This window comes from Pogoniulus pusillus, chromosome 27 (genome assembly GCF_015220805.1).
Source record: "Pogoniulus pusillus isolate bPogPus1 chromosome 27, bPogPus1.pri, whole genome shotgun sequence".
Classification (NCBI taxonomy): Eukaryota; Metazoa; Chordata; class Aves; order Piciformes; family Lybiidae; genus Pogoniulus; species Pogoniulus pusillus.
Genome location: NC_087290.1, coordinates 7,147,880 through 7,168,450, shown reverse-complemented (window position 1 = coordinate 7,168,450; position 20,571 = coordinate 7,147,880). Strand labels below are relative to the sequence as shown.

Here is a 20,571-nt window from a genome sequence, read left to right as displayed (position 1 = left end):
GTTCTGCACTTTGGCCACAAAAGCCCCAAGCAGCACTACAGACTGGGGACAGAGTGGCTGGAAAGCAGCCAGGAGGAAAGGGACTGAGGGTACTGATAAATAGTAGGCTGAAGATGAGGCAGCAGTGTGCCCAGGTGGCCAAGAGAGCCAATGGCATCCTGGCCTGCATCAGGAAGAGTGTGGCCAGTAGGACAAGGGAGGTTATTCTTCCCCTGGACTCAGCACTGATCAGGCCACACCTTGAGTACTGTGTCCAGTTCTGGGCCCCTCAATTCAAGAGAGATGTTGAGGTGCTGGAAGGTGTCCAGAGAAGGGTGACGAAGATGGTGAGGGGCCTGGAGCACAGCCCTGTGAGGACAGGCTGAGGGAGCTGGGGGTGTGCAGCCTGCAGAAGAGGAGGCTCAGGGGTGACCTCATTGCTGTCTACAACTACCTGAAGGGAGGCTGTAGCTAGGTGGAGTTGGCCTCTTCTGCCAGGCAACCAGCAACAGAACAAGGGGACAGAGTCTCAAGTTGTGCCAGGGGAGGTCTAGTCTGGATGTTAGGAGGAAGTTGCTGGCAGAGAGAGTGATTGGCATTGGAATGGGCTGCCCAGGGAGGTGGTGGAGGCACCATCCCTGGAGGTGTTCAAGCAAAGCCTGGCTGAGGCAGTTAGTGCCATGGTCTGGTTGGTTGGTTGGGGCTGGGTGCTAGGTTGGACTGGCTGATCTTGGAGGTCTCTTCCAACCTGGTTGATTCTATGATTCTATAAGTTGCCTTGACTTATTTAATCATTCACTTCCCAACTGCAGGGAATGCAAAAGCCAAGTTTAAGCCCTGACAGACAAGCACATTTTCTGGGTTCTGCTGCTGAGTGTCAGTGATGTGACACCATCTTTGGCAACAATTTGCATGCTTTTTGTATGGCACTGCCATGGAAAGCTGACTCTGCCACAGCCTCCTATTCCTGCCCTTTCTTTGTGGCCACCACATAAAGAACCAGATGGTGGATCTGCCCTCGATGTGAAGATAGGGAGTTTTAATGGATGGGGAGAAGTGGTGTCTGCTCCTCCTCAAATCACAGTATCACCAAGGTTGGAAGAGACCTCACAGATCATCAAGTCCAACCCTTTACCACCGAGCTCAAGGCCAGACCATGGCACCAAGTGCCACGTCCAATCCTGCCTTGAACAGCCCCAGGGATGGCGACTCCACCACCTCCCCGGGCAGCCCATTCCAGTGTCCAATGACTCTCTCAGTGAAGAACTTTCTCCTCACCTCCAGCCTAAATTTCCCCTGGCACAGCCTGAGGCTGTGTCCTCTTGTTCTGGTGCTGGCCACCTGAGAGAAGAGAGCAACCTCCCCCTGGCCACAACCACCCCTCAGGTAGTTGTAGACAGCAATAAGGTCACCCCTGAGCCTCCTCTTCTCCAGGCTAAGCAATCCCAGCTCCCTCAGCCTCTCCCTGTAGGGCTGTTCTCAAGGCCTCTCACCCCTGTGTAATGTGCCCCTGTGTAAACTTTCATCCCCAAGCAAACCCACAGAAGGCATTCTGCTGGCAGGTACACTATTTATTTCATTGTAAAAGATCCTCCTCAGGGCTGGCTATCTGCTGGCCTCCCAGAATCAGCTCCCTGCAGGATGAGGCAAGCCCCACTTTAGACACAAGCGAATCAGTGGACTGTAAGCTGTATGCTGAAACTGCTCCTTTGGATTGCTGCCTGCAGCACATCTCTATAAGAACACAGTAACTGGTTTAATTGATGTTCAGGCTGCCCAAATCCCTTTAAAACAACGGTAATGTGATCTCTGTAATTCCCAAAGTGGAAAGCAGAAGGTGGGTTTAGGTTTTGCCTCTTTTCTTTTTAAATCGTGTTGTCTGTGTACAGCTGTTGAAAATTCAATCTGGTAGCAAGTCAGCTCCTGCTCCAAGTCAATTTGCTGGGCTGAAGAGCACAGTAAAATGCAAGCTTTTCCACTCTACACTGAGAGGGGAAAGCCAATTGAAATACAGCATGATAGAATTGAACCCCAGCAGATGTGATAAATGGTTGTGCAATAGTAACTAACCACCTACTTAATTGCTTTAGTCATAAGCAAGATAGCTCTCAGTGAAGCTTTCAGTGCAGCTTCAGTTGGCACAACAGACTGTGTTCAGTTTTGGGCTCCTCAGTTGAAGAGGGACAGGGATCTGCTGGAGAGGGTCCAGCGGAGGGCTACGAGGATGATTAAGTGGTTGGAGGGCATGGTTTGTGAGGAGAGGCTGAGAGACTTGGGACTTTCTAGTCTGGAGAAGAGAAGGCTGAGAGGGGATTTGATAAATGTTTATAAGTATCTGAGGGCTGGCCAGGAGTGGGGGGGACAGGCTCTGCTCAGTGCTCCCTGTGATAGGGCAAGCAGCAATGTGTGTAAGTTGCAGCACAGGAGGTTCCACCTCAACGCAAGGGAGAAATTCTTTACTGTAAGGGTCCCAGAGCACTGGCACAGGCTCCCCAGAGAGGTTGTGGAGTCTCCTTCTCTGGAGCCTTTCAATGCCTGTCTGGATGTGTTCCTCTGTGATCTGTTAGATAGTGTTGTCCTGCTCTGCAGGGGGGTTGGACTCGATCTTCTTGGGTCTCTTCCAACCCCCTAACATCCTGTGATCCTGTCAACACTGGAAAGTGATTTTTTTAAGTGACAAGTCTGATTCCTGAATTCAGAACTATGTTTTCCTTGCCTTTCCCTTGCTGATTGCTTGAATCAGGACATCAAAACTGATTTCAAGCTTTGAGGTGTTGTAGTGGTATTTGTGAGGTCTGAGAAGAGCATTGTTGACACTCTTTAAGGGTTGCTGGTGTGCTGTGGATCATAGGAGTGAGGATCTACAGATGTTCTGATGAGGTGCATGGAAAGGAGGCTGGAGACACTGTTTTTCCTGTAAGTTTATGTGGGAGCAGTGTGTGTTGTGGCAGGGTTTGTGTGCAGTACATTTTGCTTCATTGCTTCAGAGTCTCTCTCTGCCTTCTAGGTACGAGCACTACTGTTGCTGGCTGCAGGCAGTAGAAGTGCCGGAGTCAGGAGTTAACAGCTCACTGGTTGTAGGCACCTCTCACTGGTGGTGATCAAACTACACTATGTCCTCGAAACAGCCCTTAAAATGGGCTCTTTCAAAGACCAAAATGACAGTAGCTCAAGTCTTACAGCCATGCTTCTGCTTCCACTGCTGGCAGCAGTACTTGCTGATGGATTTGTTGAGTGTTTCATGGTTTAATCTGCAGTCAAATGATTTTGTCTGTAAGCCTGCTCATGCAAGGAGCTGACATGGCCTTTGGACTCTAGTCTATGGGCAACAGGACTCATGTGTAAGGGTTGTTTCCCTTTTTACCCTCCACTTTTGTTAGAGTTGTTTCTGGTAGCTGTTCTCCTGGGACTTGGGGCTGAAAAGGAGTATTTCTCCATCCCTGTGAAGCAATGCATGGAGTGAAATGTCTCTGACATCTTTAACACCACTGTATGGATCAGTGATGTACTTAGGAATGGAAGGAAGGTAGGTAGGAAAGAAGATAGAAAGGAAGGTAGGTAGGTAGGTAGTTAGGTAGGTAAGAAGGGAGGAAGGGAGGAAGGGAGGAAGGAAGGAAGGAAGGAAGGAAGGAAGGAAGGAAGGAAGGAAGGAAGGAAGGAAGGAAGGAAGGAAGGAAGGAAGGAAGGAAGGAAGGAAGGAAGGAAGGAAGGAAGATGGATAACTTTCTTGGACAGCAATTACTTATGTTTGACCACAATGGTGGTTCTTTGCCCAGCACAGTTCCTCTCAAAGCTCAGGTGGCATTAGTGTGTTACTGAACTGGTTTTCTGGCTGTTCTTATCTGATCTTCTGTTTCCAAGGAGTGGATTTGTCAGCAATTCCCACTGAAAGTATTCTTCTTGTTGGCTAAGGTGAACAAAGCAAGGCTTCAGGATATCCTTTGCTGGGAATGTAAGGGCTAAATCTTGGGAGAATCTATTTTCTGTGGTGAGGAAAAGAGGTGGAATTATCAGTACTGAATTCTTCCCAGGGCTGCATCTTGTGTATTGTTGTGTCAGTCATGACTTTGCCAGGAAAGCTGCTTTCAGGCCCTGTCTGTCTTCAGAAGGGTGTTTTGGTAACCAGGTTCTGACCCTGTCACAGCAAATGGAATTGAGTGGTATGGTGCAGCAGCCTTCTCAATGCTGGCTCTGTGTATACCCACCCTAAACATGCTGCTTATGTTTTCTATCAGTTTGCTCTGAGGAGAAAACTGGCACCTGATGGTGCAACATGCTCCCTTATGGAGAAGACAAGATTGGAGCTTGAATACTGATGAGAAACACAACCTAGACCATCCTGCCAGACAGAGAGATACTAGAGGATGATTAAGGAACACAACAATGGTTAAAGAAGTTGAACATCTTCCTTATGAGGAGAGAGTGAGCGAGCTGTGGCTTTTTAACCTGGAGAGGAGGAGGAGACTAAGGGGTGACCTCATTCATGTTTATAAATATGTAAGGGGTGAGTGCCAGGAGGATGCAGCCAGACTGTGCTGGGTGATGCCCAGTGACAAGACAAGGGGCAGTGGGTGGAAATTGAGGCATAGGAGGTTCCATGTGAACATGGGGAGGAATTTTTTTCCCTATGAGGGTAACAGAGCACTGGAACCAGCTGTCCAGGGAGGTTGTGGAGTCTCCCTCTCTGGAGATATTCACAAACCATCTGGATGCAATCCAGTGTGTTCTGCTTGAGGTGATCCTGCTCTGGCAGGGGAGCTGGATCGGGTGACCTATTGAGGTCCCTTCCAGCCCCTGACATTCTATGACTCTCTAGTTCTATGAATGCAGCCAGCATGAGGAATTAGGTCCACACTTTTTAAAGCACTGCTGCTCTCCTCATTCATTTGCTGAGGACACAGGCACACAAGAGTGAAGCATTTATGAAATCTCCTTTTCACTTCCTGCAGTCTATGGCACAGAAGGGTCATAGAATCAACCAGGTTGGAAGAGACCTCCAACATCATCCAGTCCAACCTAGCACCCAGCCCCAGCCAATCAACCAGACCATGGCACTAAGTGCCTCAGCCAGGCTTTGCTTGAACACCTCCAAGGATGGCGACTCCACCACCTCCCTGGGCAGCCCATTCCAATGCCAATCACTCTGTGAAGAACTTCCTCCTAACATCCAGCCTAGACCTGCCCTGGCACAACTTGAGACTGTGTCCCCTTCTTCTGTTGCTGGGTGCCTGGCAGAAGAGCCCAAGCTCAACCCCACCTGGCTACAGCCTCCCTTCAGGTAGTTGTAGACAGCAATGAGGTCTGCCCTGAGCCTCCTCTTCTGCAGGCTGCACACCCCCAGCTCCCTCAGCCTCTCCTCACAGGGCTGTGCTCCAGGCCCCTCACCATCTTCGTCACCCTTCTCTGGTGAGAAAATGCCACATCTGGATGGTGTGATGGTTTGGGTGTTACCTGCCCCCCCCTACTCTTGTGAAAATCACCCAGACTAGATTCAGTCAGTCTGGAAAGTGAATGAAGCTTTATGCTTACAGCTGAGCACAATATACAAGCAGGTATTTACAATCTGTGCAGCTGTAGACAGCAATAGAGAAGGTAAAAGGTAATCCAGAAACACAACAGCCCTCCCAGAAACCAGAGTCCCCAGGAGGGGCTCCCAACCACCCTTCCACCTTCTCCCCACCCCTCTACTTTACCCCAGACTTTGCCTTACGTTCAAGGTGAGTTTGGAGGGTCAGCCAGGGGGGTTAGGAAGCAAAAGGATTAGTCACACAGATGGCAGGTTAGAGAGAAGGTCATGCAGCACCAGAGACAGAGAGAGACTCTGTTATTTATGTTTATGTTCTTGTACATCTCAGCAAGCCTATGAGTGAAGTAGACATCACCATTGTTTCCCAGCCTATCATCTAATCCTCACCAAAATATCTGAGCTAGGCTCAAACTAGCACAGATGTCTTTTTGAGCACCTCCAGGGTTGGTTACTCCATCACCTCCCCGTTCCAATACCTGACCACTCTTTCACTAAAGATTTTTTTATCCTAATATCCAACCTAAACCTTCTCTGGTGCAACTCAAGACCATTTCCTCTCATTCTAAAGTAGTCTCTGGAGCAGAAGAGGCTCAGCAAGGCAGTGCCTCATGCAGAAAGAGCAGGACTGTGCTTGTACACACCCATAAATGATCCCATCCAGGGCGAGCTGTGTGCTTAGGTGTTCTCACTGTTTGGAAATTTGTTGTTGGGAAAATATGCACAACCTCCCAGCACATACTTCTTTGCTGTGCCTAAGTGGATTGCCAGTCCCTTGAGGCAGAGGCTGTCTGAGTTTGCCTTCTACAGAGCCAAACACATTGTCAGCACTCAATTAGACCTGTATATACGGTTTCATGCTGACTCAGAGCTCAAAGGTAGTCTCTGGTTGGTGGTGGGGTTTTTTTTTCTCCTCTGGAGCATCCCTGCACAGAGGGAGCAAGCTATTTTTACCTGAGCCTTTCCAGCATTATTCCTGTGAGGGGGAAAAAAAATAAACCCAGTGTGCTTGAAGTGAAAACTGAAAGAAGGGAGCTTTGCTTGGAGGTGCTGTGATCCTCTCAGCCTCCCGGTGACTGAGGGAACGCAACCTCTGCCTGTGGCTTTGTCAATGCCTCTCCCCCTTCTTGGCTATGCTGGCAGGAGAAGTTCCTCTCTGAGATACAAAGGGTCATCAGTCCCCATGAGAAATGATGAGTGAGACAGAGGCAACAGTGTCTTTGGAATCAAGGGATCAGAGCTGCTTCAGGGAACAGTTGCAGAGTCAAGCTGTCAAATCAGGGGCTGGAAGGGACCTCTGAAGATCATCTGGTCCAGCCCCCCTGCCAGAGCAGCATCACCTAGATCAGATCACACTGGAATGCCTCCAGACTGTTCCTGAGTGTCTCCAGAGAGAAAGACTCCACAACTTCCCTGGGCAGCCTGTTCCAGTGTTCTATCACCCTCGCAGTGAAAAAACAGTAGAAGAGAAAGATAAAAGCAATGAAGCTTGGTTACAATAGGCAGGGGCTTTTTGTGACTGTTAAAGTCTGCAGCTTTGTGATGGTTTGGGTGTTACCCGACCCCCCCACACTTTAGAAATCCCCCAGACTAGACTCAGCAGCTCTGGAAATTTGAATGAAGCTTATATTTACAGCTTAGCTCAATGTACAAGCAGAAATCTACAGTATATACAGTTATAGACAAGGTAAAAGGTAATACAGAAACACAACAGCCCTCCAGAAACCTGAGTCCCCAGGAGGAGCTCCCAAACGCCCTTCCACCTTCTCCCACCCCTCTCAACCTTACCCCAGTCCCAAGGAAGAATGGAGGTTCAGACAGGAGGTTAGGAAGCAAAGTGGATTAATCAGAGACATGGCAGAGAGGCTAGAGGGAGAAAAATGCAGCTCTGAGCTCCCAAGCAGAAGAAGTGCCTTATCAATGTTTGGATTCTTGTTCTTATACCTCTCAGCAAGCCTATGAGTGAAGTAGACATCACCCTTGTTTCCCCTTCACAGCCTGTCATCTGGTTCTTCTCACCAAAACATTCTAGCTAGCTTCAAACTAGCACAAGCTTCTCCCTCTCCCCTCCTCTCCTTTGCTTCCACTGTCTAGGAGTTTACTTTGCCCATGGGTCCTACAGACAGCTCTTGAGAGGCAAAAGTGTGGGCTGAAGGGCAGCTCCCTGTCCATAATCCCTGAAAGAGTAGGCTCCAGAGCCTGGGGAGGAGAAGCTGCTTTGGCTGCCTGCTCTGTGTTTGGGCAGAGGAGAGGAGAGGGAGGCGAGTGTGAGATCTTGAGAAACTTCTCTCTTTTTGAGCACTGCACATTTTTGTAATTCCAGCAGGCCCAGGAAAAGCTGTGCAGGGCTGGCTGCACCTGTGCAGGGTGGGACAGGCACTCAGAGCAGAAATAGACACCCAGCCATCCTGTTTGGGCAATTAGCCTCTTCCTGCCTTCTCGCCGCAGCCGGCGTTCCGGCAGCCAAGCCGCAAAGGGAGCTTCAGTGACAAATGGGATCTCCTGTTGGAAATACCTGGGCTTAAAAGAGCCTCCCTCCTAGGGTGGCATTCGTTAGATGTCTGTTTGTTCATCCCCTGCTCCCACGATAATTTGCTCCTGCAGTAAACCTGTCTCAGCTCCACCCAGTGCTGGGACTCAGCCGCTGCTGGAGGTCATTTGCCCAGAGAAATGAGCTGTACAGCTTATGCGTAATGGTGAGTGACACAGTGATACCTGCCCCCGGCTGCTCCAGGCCACATCCCTGCCTTCCCAGCAGCTCAGCACGAGCCCCAGCTGACTTCACAGTATCACAGTATCATCAGGGTTGGAAGAGACCTCACAGATCATCAAGTCCAACCCTTTACCACAGAGCTCAAGGCTAGACCATGGCACCAAGTGCCACGTCCAGTCCTGCCTTGAACAGCTCCAGGGACGGCGACTCCACCACCTCCCCGGGCAGCCCATTCCAGTGTCCAATGACTCTCTCAGTGAAGAACTTTCTCCTCACCTCCAGCCTAAATTTCCCCTGGCATAGCTTGAGACTGTGTCCTCTCGTTCTGGTGCTGGCCACCTGAGAGAAGAGAGCAACCTCCCCCTGGCCACAACCACCCCTCAGGTAGTTGTAGACAGCAATAAGGTCACCCCTGAGCCTCCTCTTCTCCAGGCTAACCAATCCCAGCTCCCTCAGCCTCTCCTCGTAGGGCTGTGATCAAGGCCTCTCCCCAGCCTCGTCGCCCTTCTCTGGACACACTCAAGCATCTCAATGTCCCTCCTAAACTGGGGGGCCCAGAACTGAACACAGGACTCAAGGTGAGGTCTAACCAGTGCAGAGTACAGGGGCAGAATGACCTCCCTGCTCCTGCTGACCACACCATTCCTGATGCAGGCCAGGATGCCACTGGCTCTCTTGGCCACCTGGGCACACTGCTGGCTCATGTTCAGGCGGGTATCAATCAGCACCCCCAGATCCCTCTCTGTCTGGCTGCTCTCAGCCACTCTGACCCCAGCCTGTATCTCTGCATGGGGTTGTTGTGGCCAACTCTGCTCTGGTTTTTCTATATGGCTCTTCAGGAGTTGGGGATACTGAAGTGGCTTTGAGTGCAGATGGGAAGAGGAGAAGATGATTAGCAAGGGGCAACTGGAATGCCAGCCTCTGTCACAGCACTCTCCCAATATAAAAGATTTGTGGCAGTGGGTTGAGCCAAAACTGAAGCTTCTTGTGGTGTCACTTGGATATTTGTTGGGGAATGGGTGAGTGTAAGGAGCAGAAAAAGCTGTGGGAGAGAGGAGGGAAGACAGATAGGAAGAGGCCAGTGCAAGGGCAAGACTCCTTTACTGGAGCATGTCCCTCTGCCTTATGCTGCAGCCATCTCTCTCTGCAAGTTCATCCTGTTTCTGTTGCCTTTCTCTCTAACTAAAGGTGCTGGCAGTTTTCTATCTACTGTGCAAGGTCTCTCCTTTGTGGCATTTAGTTGTTGCAGAACCTCAGCTTCTGGTCTAGGGTAGCTCAGGTTTCCATTCCACCTGCTAGCATGCCCTGGCTTCATTCACCTCCATCCTGCCAGCCCAGCCTGTTGTTCAGGAGTCTCATCTGTCATTTGCAAGAGTAATTGCAAAAATTGATTCATGGATGAGATCCTTTGGACAGACCACACAGCCATCACAGTCTGCATTTGTTTGAGTCAATCAATGCTCTGATGCATATTTGGGTCATAAATACTCTGATATAAATTGCATTTATTATTATGACAGCTGTGTTCCATTGCCTTTTATTTATTAGATTCCATTGTCCTTTCACTTTACACCTTGTGGAGCTGTCAAGTCAGCTGCTTACCGGTGACAAAGCTCACAGCTCAGTTCAGAACCTTCCAAAAATAAATCCTCCAAAGGGATTTGAGTAACAGCAGGTTGTATGTTGTTGGAAAGGCACTGGGCAATCTTTTTTTAGCTTGTTTTATTGGAAAGAGGAGGTTTGTGCTTTTCCTCTGGTTTTCCCCAAATTCCTTTTGCATTTCTATTGCATTTCTGACTTTGCCTTTATGATCCAGAGGTCATGGAAGCTAATAGCCCCACCGATTGATGTGAAAGTTGGATCACACCCTCTGTGTCTCAAAGCTGAATTAATCAGGTTATTTGGCATTTGAAATGGTGAGATGCTGACTTGATGTTCCTGATGGGTTTTTTTCCCCCCTTAGAAGCTCTTTTAGCTTCATGCCTTTTTACGTTGCAAAAAATAGCAGAATATCTGATTCTGAGATGAATGAATTTCAGTGTCCTTCCAAGGGTAAAGTCAAATTGCAATGGGCACACTGCTCTGGACGAGTCAGAGTTGTTTTCTGCTTCTCATTCCTACACCCTCCATGCCCAGGTTGCTGCAGAAGCTTTGCAAGGTGCTGAGCTTTGGTGTTAATTTAGGAAAGCATTTAATCGTGGAATTGATTACTCTGAAGTGCTTAATATAAGCACATACTTAAGTGCCTTGCTGGACTGGGGCCAGTGCAGATGTACTCTTGCAGAGTAGAGATATGTAAGCCACTGGTGATCTACTAGAGCTCAGCTCACTGCAGAGAAATGGTTTCAGGGATGTGCTGCTTCCTGGAAGGTCTCAGCCTGGTTTTCCTGAAAGGTATCAGCCACACAGAGTCATGTAGGGCAGGTTCCTGGGGATACAGTGCTAAGCCACGATTCGGACTGGCTGTGCAGTTTCTCTGCAAGGCAAAAGAGGTGGAAACGCTGCCTAAGTGCTCATAGTTGTATTCAACAGGTTTTGTTTGGCACAAGGATGGATGCAGGGGCTGAGTGTTCTGTCTATCAGTGGAGTTTATGTGCTAGCTTGACAGCAGCATCACTTGCAGCATTGCCATGATAGGATGGTGCATGTGCTTCTTTTCCTGCCTTAACCTTTCTCTGTCATCTCCATTTCTTCTACTCTAAATGTAAAAAGAGTAAGTCTCTAATTGCAGTCAAATATCACCCTGCAAAACCCATACACACCCAGCCATGTGGCTCACAAAAGGTAGATGCAAATGGACATGTATTATTTATAAAGCAGCTTTGACATCTTAATACACTGAAAAATAGGAAACATTCAGATAATTTCATAGTTCAGCATTCCACATGGTTTTGAGCTATCAGATATCATCATCCATGAAAAATTCATCATTTGGGTCTTAACCACTTTAATTCAGTGCACACATCCCAACCCCAAGGGGTGTGTGTCCTCTCCTCGTGGCTTTTTCTGTTCTGTTCCCCCACTTTTATGCAATTAATGAATTAAAAGTAGGTGGCTGGGGCTAGGCAGTGCCAAAAGCCCATCCTGCCTTCCAAGAGCTACCCAATAATTAATGAGAGTCATAACTCTGTGCCTAAGGAGGGATTTTCAGGTATTCCAGCATCCCACCCAAATCCTTCTGGCTTTATTGAACTCAAGACAGTTGGTGAAAGTAAAGAAGTTTATATTACCTGACAGTAAAATCCATGTAGTTGCTCTCATCCAAATCTCTAATGTGGACAGACAAAAGCCAGGTACAAATCAGCTTAAAACCTGACAGTTTCTGCCAAGTTCCAAGTTAATCATGAATCTGGTGAGTGCCTCCTTTCAGATGCTTTCAGTGGTGTCACTGGCCAGATTGTTTCATGCTAGGCTGGAGGAGTGAAATCTCCAGATGAGAGGATTTTGCAGAGGTTATTCTATCAGGAGCCTCATTCCTACATAACAGAAGGTCTGAGGTGAATGCTTTGGGGTTTTTTAAGGGGGAAGCACAGGGAAAAGATGAACTTTGGCAATATTTTAGATGAGGATGTTGCTGGCCTGGTAGGGCTTTGTAGGTTAAAACTCTTTGTTTTGGTGAAATTGCTAATTGATGGATTTAAATCCAAGTTCAGTGCATTGCTCATTGGTGGATTTAATTACAAGTTCAGTGCTGGTGAGAAGGACCTAATGAGGAGACTGAAGTTCTCTAACTACAGTGCTGGTGCCAGTAGGATGATGTAGTGATGCAGTGGTTCCTGGAGTTCTTCACTGTTTCGTGGTTGCCTTAAAATACTGCTAGAAAGGATGAAAGAACTTCAGTTTCTGTAGCAGAGACCAAAGAGAAATAGGCTACAAGGGAGGCTGTAGCCAGGTGGGGTTGGGCTCTTCTCCCAGGCAAGCAGCAGCAAAACAAGGGGACAGGGTCTCAAGCTGTGTCAGGGCAGGTCTAGGCTGGATGTTAGGAGGAAGTTGTTGGCAGAGAGTGATTGGCACTGGAATGGGCTGCCCAGGGAGGTGGTGGAGTCAGTGTCCCTGGAGGTGTTGAAGCAAAGCCTGGCTGGGACACTTAATGCTATGGTCTCTGGTTGATTGGCTAGGTCTGGGTGCTAGGTTGGACTGGATGATGTTGAAAGTCTCTTCCAACCTGGTTGATTCTATAGACCCTACAAGGATCTCCTAACTTGCTTGCTATTTGCTTGAAATTCCTTCCAACCTTTCCTTCACTTTCTCGGTGACTTTTAGCCAGAAACTCTTAATTTATTCTGTCCTGGTTTTGCCCATCCCCAGATTCTGATCTCACAGCAGACTGTGAAGGACTGATGCTTTCAAATATAATAGGAGTTTGCTCATCTGAAGTTTCTTTGGGGATGAAAAATCTGTCTGATTAAGGAAGCACTGACTTCTGAAAGCCTATCAGACTGCACAACTTTGCAAGGCAGGGCTGCAGAATGTCTAATTAAATGGAAATGCTCTCGAGAGGATTTGGCTTGCAGAGAGTTAGTTTTCATGTTGTTGGCCTGATGTTTATTAAACGTTTCTTTCCCTTTTCTCTCCTTTGCAGTTTTCATCTGCAGCTTCATGGTCGCAGCACCTATCTTCGGTTACCTTGGTGACCGTTTCAACAGAAAGATCATTCTCAGCTGTGGGATCTTCTTTTGGTCAGCTGTCACTTTTTCCAGCTCCTTCATCACTGAGCAGGTAAGATCTTTCACAGGATCACAGAAACATCCAGGTTGGCAAAGCCCCTCACCAAGTCCAACCTAGATCCCTACTCTACAAGATTCACCTTAAACCATAGCTCTAAGCACCACATCCAAACCACCCTTAAACACATCCAGGGTGGGTGACTCCACCACCTGCCTGGGCAGCTCATTCCAGTGTCTGAACACTCTCTCCATGAAGAACTTTTTCCAAAGGGATTTTGCAGGGTGTCCTGTAAGGCTGTTCCTAAACCCCTCCTCACTCCCCAGCATGATGTGCCTGTAGTGAGCACATCCTCCACACAGCATGCTGCATTGCCTGACCTTTTGTGGGTGAAGTGTGATCTGTGTGACTGTGTTTTCTTAACTCTGAAAGCTGCTATTCTTTGGCCACGAGTGTATCCCAGCAGGAGTTGCTGCTGACATAAAAGCTTTGTTTCCAGAGAGATCCTAAAGAAACTTTAGAAAGCTTTAAAAAAAGACTTTGGGGGAAAAAAAGCCAACAACTCCAAACCATCCTGTCTATACAGTGCTGTGTTCTTGTTTTCTGGCTTGTAGCAGAGGCCACTGGAGTTGGTTGGGAAGTCAGCTGGTGGTGTGTGGGAATGACCACACTGCATCCAGCAGTGGGTTTATGTGTGTGATTTGTTTCCTATCCAACAAAACAGTGAAGGTGAATGGTAGCACAGAGATTAGACATAGCTTCAACTCCTTTAATGGATGTGTCAGGGGAGCTGTTGATGGAGTTGTCAGGCTTTCTTAATTTTGCCAAGCTATGCACAGCATCCCTCACCTGCTTTCAGGACAACCATCATACCCCGTTTGAGAGATTCCTTATTGCATTCATTTTCTTGCCTGTCAGAGGCACTTGGAGGAAACAATGATCTGGCAGTTTCTGGGGGAAAATATCCTCTTGTTTAAATCATATTAGAGAGGAAGTTTAATTGCTGCAGGTGGCAACATTCCTGGAGAAACAAATCACAGCTCCTGGCATCATCAGATTGATGTCCCCAAGGGAGGCAGGGGCATTCCTCATCCTTTCTGTTCAGCTGCGTTCCAGAGATTGCAGCACTGTGGTCACACCTAAAGAATGACAACCAGGGACTAAACCTCTCCACCCTGCTCTCTCCTACCCACCCACGTGCTCTGCAGTTTCTAATAAAAGAGAATTTCCACCTAAAGTGGGCAGTGGCAGTCAGATGTCTGGCTGGCTTTCCTGCTGGATTGATTGTCACTGCATATTGAAAGAAAAAGGCATATGGCTAAATGCAGGAGCCTTTAACTTGGTGAATTGCTCTGCTTTATAAGTAGTCAGGAAGGTTCTTTTCCAGAGAGAACATCTCTCATCCAAAACAAAGAGGCTTTGGGGGTTTTCTTTTTAAATCTCTCTCATAACAATCCACAGAAGCAGCTGGGAAGCACTTTATGAAGGGACCAATTATCTGCTTATAAGCAGTTTAAGGACTTTGACATTCTAAGCTGAACTAGTTCAGGGCTTGATACATATGGTTGTCAATATACAGGAGCTCAGAGTGGAAGTGGCATTGTTAGCCAAGGGAAGGCAGAATAATGTTGATAGAGCTGAATATGTTTGGAATCCAAACCCCAATCTTTTGGCATTCACAAGAGAGACAAGATCAAAGTAGCCAGACCTGTGTTAATTCCTCCTGGATTTGCACTGGTACTGTGGACCCAATCTACAACCTTGGACAAACAAACCCCCAACCCAGTACTGAGCAAAGTTCCCTGTCCTGGATTTACTGTGATCCTCAGCTGGGTGCTAGGTTGGACTGGATGATCTTGAAGGTCTCTTCCAACCTGGTTGATTCTATGATTCTAGTGGAAGACACATCTGTTAAGCCAGAGGTCTCATGGCCAACCCTTGGCACTTCAGGAGGTGATGTCTCAGTATGAGCTGTCAGTGTGCACTTGCAGCCCAGGGAGCCAACCAGAGCCTGGGCTGCAGCAAGAGAAATGTGGGCAGCAGGGCAAAGGAAGTGATCCTCCTCCTCTACTCTGGTGAGACCCCACCTGGAGTACTTATCCAGTTCTGGAGCCCCTGATACAAGAGGGATGAGCAGAGGGCTGGAGCTGCTCTGCTATGAGGAGAGACTGAGGGAGTTGGAGCTGTTCAGTCTGGAGACGAGAAGGCTCCCAGGGGACCTTATTGTGGCCTTTCAGTATCTGAAGGGGGCCTACAAAAAAGCTGGGGAGGAACTTCTTAGGCTCTGAGGGAGTGGTAGGACTGGGGGGAATGGAACAAAGCTAGAAATAGGTAGGTTCAGACTGGATGTTATAAAGAAGTTCTTCAGCATGAGAGTGGTGAGAGCCTGAAAGGGATTGCCCAGGGAGGTGGTGGAAGCCTCATCCCTGGAGGTGTTTAGGCCAGGCTGGATGAGGCTCTGGACAGCCTGATCTAGTGTGACATGGGGGTTGGAACTGGATGATCCTTGTGGTCCCTTCCAACCCTGACTGGTGATTCTGTGGCAAATGTTGCAGCTGCTGTGTGGATGCCTTACCTGGGGTGTGCAGCAGCTGGAGAAGAATAATCCCAATGTCATATGGTATCCTTGCCTCTTTGGTATCTTTTCTGGAGGCCTGGCCTCTAATTGGGAAGATATGCCACACTGAAGAAGGTGATTTCCTGAAGGGCTACCAGGAAAAAAGGGTCAGAGAAGAGCTGAAGCAGCTTCTCTTTCTTTATGGAGTGACTAACTGGGCATTCTTCCTGATCTTTCTCTTCTAGGATACCTCTCAGGAGCAAAACACTGACTCTTCTGTTTTGCTTTTCTTCTAAGACAGTGTGTGTGTGTGTTTGTCTGGGAGGAAGGCTAGGAGCTGAAATATGAAAACCTCTTTGCTGGTACAAATAAAAGCAGCAGTAATACTGCTGTAAGCAGATAAGTGCCACATCCAAGTCAACATGAAAACACAGGGCTGGAAAGAACAATTTGGCACAGGCTGAGCCCACTGAAAAACTTCTGTGCAGGAATCTCCCATATGTGGTGACAGCAAAAATACTGAAGCAGGCAAGAAACAAGAGGCTTTCAGTAGAACCAGCAAACTGTGTCTTCAGGGGTTGCCTTGCTCTGAATTTTGACAGTGTCTAGTGGCTCATGCATGCTATCAGTGTGTAACTGAGTACACATCCAGAGAGTTCAGATGTGGAATGTAAATGGAAGGAGACAGCTTGACAAAGGCAGAGAGCAGCAACAGAGCTGTTTGACTCTGAAGGCACTTGATTTGTCAAGGTTTTAGGCAGTGTATGTGGGTAAAATTTGGACACCTAGAGGGAAACAATCAAAATGCTCTCATCTGAGTGAACATCTACCTTGTTATTAATTTATTGTGCAAACAAGTATAGAGAAAAGGAATACAGAGCAAAGGATGCACAGGGGTGACCTCATTGCTGTCTACAACTACCTGAAGGGAGGCTGTAGCCAGGTGGGGTTGGCCTCTTCTCCCAAGCAAACAGCAACAGAACAAGGGGACACAGTCTCAAGTTGTGTCAGAGGAGGTCTAGGCTGGATGTTAGGAGGAAATTGTTGGCAGAGAGAGTGATTGGCATTGGAATGGGCTGCCCAGGGAGGTGGTGGAAGCACCATCCCTGGAGGTGTTGAAGCAAAGCCTGGCTGAGGCACTTAGTGCCATGGTCTGGTTGATTGGCCAGGGCTGGGTGCTAGGTTGGACTGGATTTGCTTGGAGGTCTCTTTCAACCTGGTTGATTCTATGAAAAGGATATGTTAATTCTTATCTGTCCTGCTGTTCAGTCGAGGAATAACTCATGCAGCAGGAAAAACACTTGGAGTGAGAAGCTACCTCAGAAAGATGGATTTTGATATGGAAAAGATTGGGGCACAGTGAAACAGTTCATTGCAGATACTATCTAAGTGCTATTTCATGCTGTTTGAGTTAAAAAGCAGCTAAAAGCTGGCAGATAGAACAGGCACCTGGATACATGTCATGCAAAGATGTAGTTGCTTTGTAAGTGGTTTGTAACCAATTATTAAAATACCCTTAGTTATTACCAAATATCTTTGTGCTGTTAACATGGGATAATGACCATCAGGTAAATGAAGCAGGAATCTCTCATCTGCTAGTAGCTGTTAAATAACTAAATAATAGACTCAGGGTGGGGGGGGAATGAGGTCAAAATCTTAGGCTAGTTCCAGAGTGTATAGGAGGTGATAGGTGCAGAAAACAACAGTGCATGAATTGCTGACCACACCAAGCTGTGTGGTGCAGCAGACAGGCTGGAGGGCAGGGATGCCAGCCAGAGGGACCTGGACAGGCTGGAGAGGTGGGCACAAGCCAGTCTCATGAGGTTCAACAAGAGCAAGTGCAAGGTCCTGCATCTGGGTCGAGGCAGTCCCAAGCAGCAATGTAAACTGGGCAGTGAGTGGCTGGAGAGCAGCCCTGAGGAGAGGGACTTGGGGGTGCTGCTGGAGGAGAAGCTCAACAGGAGCCAGCAGTGTGCACTTGCAGCCCAGAAAGCCAACCAGAGCCTGGGCTGCAGCAGAAGTGTGGGCAGCAGGGCAAGGGAGGTGATTCTCCTCCTCTACTCTGCTGAGACCCCACCTGGAGCACTGCATCCAGTTCTGGAGCCCCTGATACAAGAGGGCTGTGGATGTGCTGGAAGGTGTCCAGAGGAGGGCCACGAGGATGAGCAGAGGGCTGGAGCTGTTCTGCTGTGAGGAGAGACTGAGGGAGTCGAGGCTGTTCAGTCTGAAGAGGAGAAGGCTCTGAAGCAACCTTATTGTGGCCTTCAGTATCTTAAGGAGGCTACAAGAAAGCTGAGGAGGGACTTTTTAGACTGTCAGGTAGTGATAAGACTGAGGGGATAGAACAAAGCTAGAAATGAGTAGATTCAGACTGGATGTTATAAAGAAGTTCTTCAGCATGAGGTTGGTGAGAGCCTGGAAGGGGTTGCCCAGGGAAGTGATGGAAGCCTCATCCCTGAAGGTGTTTAAGGCCAGGCTGGATGAGGCTCTGGCCAGCCTGATCTAGAGTGAGATGTTGGAACAGGATGATCCTTGAGGTCCCTTCCAACCCTGACTGATTCTGTGGCAAATGTTTACCTGAGGGGTGCAGCAGCTGAAGAAGAATAATCCCAGTTTCATGTGGCCTCCTTGCCTCTTTGGTATCCTTTCTGGAGCCCTGACCCCTAATTGGGAAGTCATGCCACACTGAACAAGGTGTGGAGCGGGGGCATTGGAACAAGATGGTCTTTGTGGTCCCTTCCAACCCTGACTGAGTCTATGATTGTATGAATTCCATGCATAGCAAAACAAAACCAGGCCAACTAAATACTTAAGTGTTTGCTTAGTGTTCACAAGATCTTACATGCAAAGCAAATCAAAAGCAGAAACCCAAGCAAATACCATGTCAGGGAGTGAGTCCATAAGTCCACCTGTTTTCAGGGATAAAAATAGCTGATGCTAGGTGCAACTAAAGCAAACTATAAGAAATAACAAGACTGAGGTAACAGTGAGAAGGGTCACTTTTTATACTGTCAAATAATGTGATTTGACAGTTTGCATCCACACAGAGTTTCTCTATGGAAAACCAAGAGCTCTTCTGCACTTTATCTCTGCTACTTGCACATTTCTGCTCTGGAACATGTTTAGCACTTCTTAAAATAAAGGTTGCACCAAAAAATAATTAAAAAGTCATTAGCAAGCTTGTTCATTAGCCTAAGATAACTTAGAGTTGGTTTATATTTAGACATATCTGTAGATGAACTCCATTTATGGAAGCTTCCATGCGGGATGCATGCATCTTAATTTGTGTGGTGTAAGTACAGACACCTGCTTGGAAAGTGCCTCTTTTTATGCATCCCTTTTCGACACTTCTGCCCCTGCCAGTACACCAATGTTGGTGTTTTCACCTGCAAACCCTTTCTTCTTGTGTTGTGCTTTTGGCAAGCATCTGCGGAATGAGCCTTTTGGTTGCTGGTTTGTGCTGTGTAGATCAGCCATAAACAAGCAGGCTGCAGGGCAGTGTGGAGTCGTAGCACAAAGAAGTACACTGAGCACAGAGTTTCATTTCCATCCACACCAAAAGCTAGATAAGTATCTGACTTCCTCTGGATCATTATGAACTTCACCATGAGGGTGGTGAGACACTGGATGTGCTGGAAGGTGTCCAGAGAAGGGCCATGAGGATGAGCAGAGGGTTGGAGCTTCTCTGCTGTGAGGAGAGACTGAGGAAGTTTGGGCTGTTCAGTCTGGAGAGGAGAAGGCTCTGAAGTGACCTTACTGTGGTCTTTCAGTGTCTTAAGGGGTCCTATAAGAAATCTGGGGAGGAACTTTTTAGGGTGTGTGGTGTAGTGATAGGACTGGGGGGGATGGAACAAAGCTAGAAATGGGTAGGTTCAGACTGGATATTAGGAAGAAGTTGTTCAGCATGAGAGTGGTGAGAGCCTGGAAGGGGTGGCCCAGGGAAGTGGTGGAAGTCCCATCCCTAAAGGTGTTTAAGGCCAGGCTAGATGAGGCTGTGGGCAGCCTGATCTAGTGTGAGCTGTCCCTGCCCATGGCAGGAGGGTTTAAGATCACAGAATCACAGAATGAACCAGGTTGGAAAAGACCTCTAGGATCATCGAGTCCAACCTATCACCTAACCCTTCTAATTAACTAACCCACGGCACTAAATCATAGAATCATAGAATCAACCAGGTTGGAAGAGACCTCCAAGATCATCCAGTCCAGATCCTTGAGGTCCCTTCCAGCCCTGACAATTCTTTGATTCTACAAGTCTATAATATAAATGTAAGCTCCCAGCTTTTTCTCTAGCTATCATTTTGATGAGTGTGGTGCCTGATTGCCTGTGTGGTGCCTGATCACCTTGGCCTGGTTTATACTCTGAGGTCTCATTGGAGAGATTCTGTTGTCCCAACTGCACCATTGCTCCCTTTCTGAACAGTTTCACTTGAAGCAACTTGGTTATCAGGAGTGATCAGGCTGTGTGCTGAGAGTTTGTTTCTGGCTGCTTGGATACTGTTAGTCATAATGATAGTTCTTACAGATAATGGTTTTGGCCAGGAATTATCTTAGCTGAAACCTTGGCTTTGGTGCTAGCCTTCCTACCCCTCTAAGCCCAAACTTCTGAAACTGCTTTCCCTCATGGGTAAACAAAAGTATCTTGAAGCAAGAAGGAGCTTGGAGGTGGTAATCACGGAATCACAGAAACACCCAAGTTGGCAAAGCCCCTCAGGGTCACCAAGTCCAACCTCTAACCCTACTCTACAAGATTCACCTTAGACCACATCCCTGAGCACCACATCCAAACCACCCTCAAACACATCCAGGGTGGGTGGCTCCACCACCTCCCTGGGCAGCTCACTCCAGTCCCTGACTACTCTCTCTGTGAAAAACTTTTTCCTAGTGTCCAACCTAAACCTTCCCAGCCTCAGCTTGAGGCCATTCCCCTTTGTTCTGCCTCCACTTACCTGTGAGAGGAGCCAGGCAGAAACTTCTCCACAGTGTCCCTTCAGGTAGTTGTAGACAGGGATGAGAAGTTGCAGACTGTTCTCCAGTCTGGTGAAATGCTGCTCTTTCCCATCGAAATACCCTGACTCAAGTGTGTTACTGTGTAGCAGGGATGCCTGTCTGCAGATGAGCAAAGTATTCTGCTAA

General features: G+C 47.9%; 1 protein-coding gene across 11 annotated transcripts in view; it reads left to right on the top strand.

Moving 5' to 3' along the window:
- SPNS2 (SPNS lysolipid transporter 2, sphingosine-1-phosphate) overlaps positions 1 to 20,571 on the top strand; it is a 230,792-nt gene that overhangs the window by 116,716 nt on the left and 93,505 nt on the right. For all 11 annotated transcript variants that reach the window (XR_010307421.1, XM_064166682.1, XM_064166679.1 and 8 more), the window contains one exon: positions 12,799 to 12,935. Coding sequence is in view for 10 of the 11 variants with exons in the window: in XM_064166682.1 (XP_064022752.1) it covers positions 12,799 to 12,935 (137 nt within the window). In the remaining variant the exon portion in view is untranslated. The remainder of the gene's footprint in view (positions 1 to 12,798; positions 12,936 to 20,571) is intronic.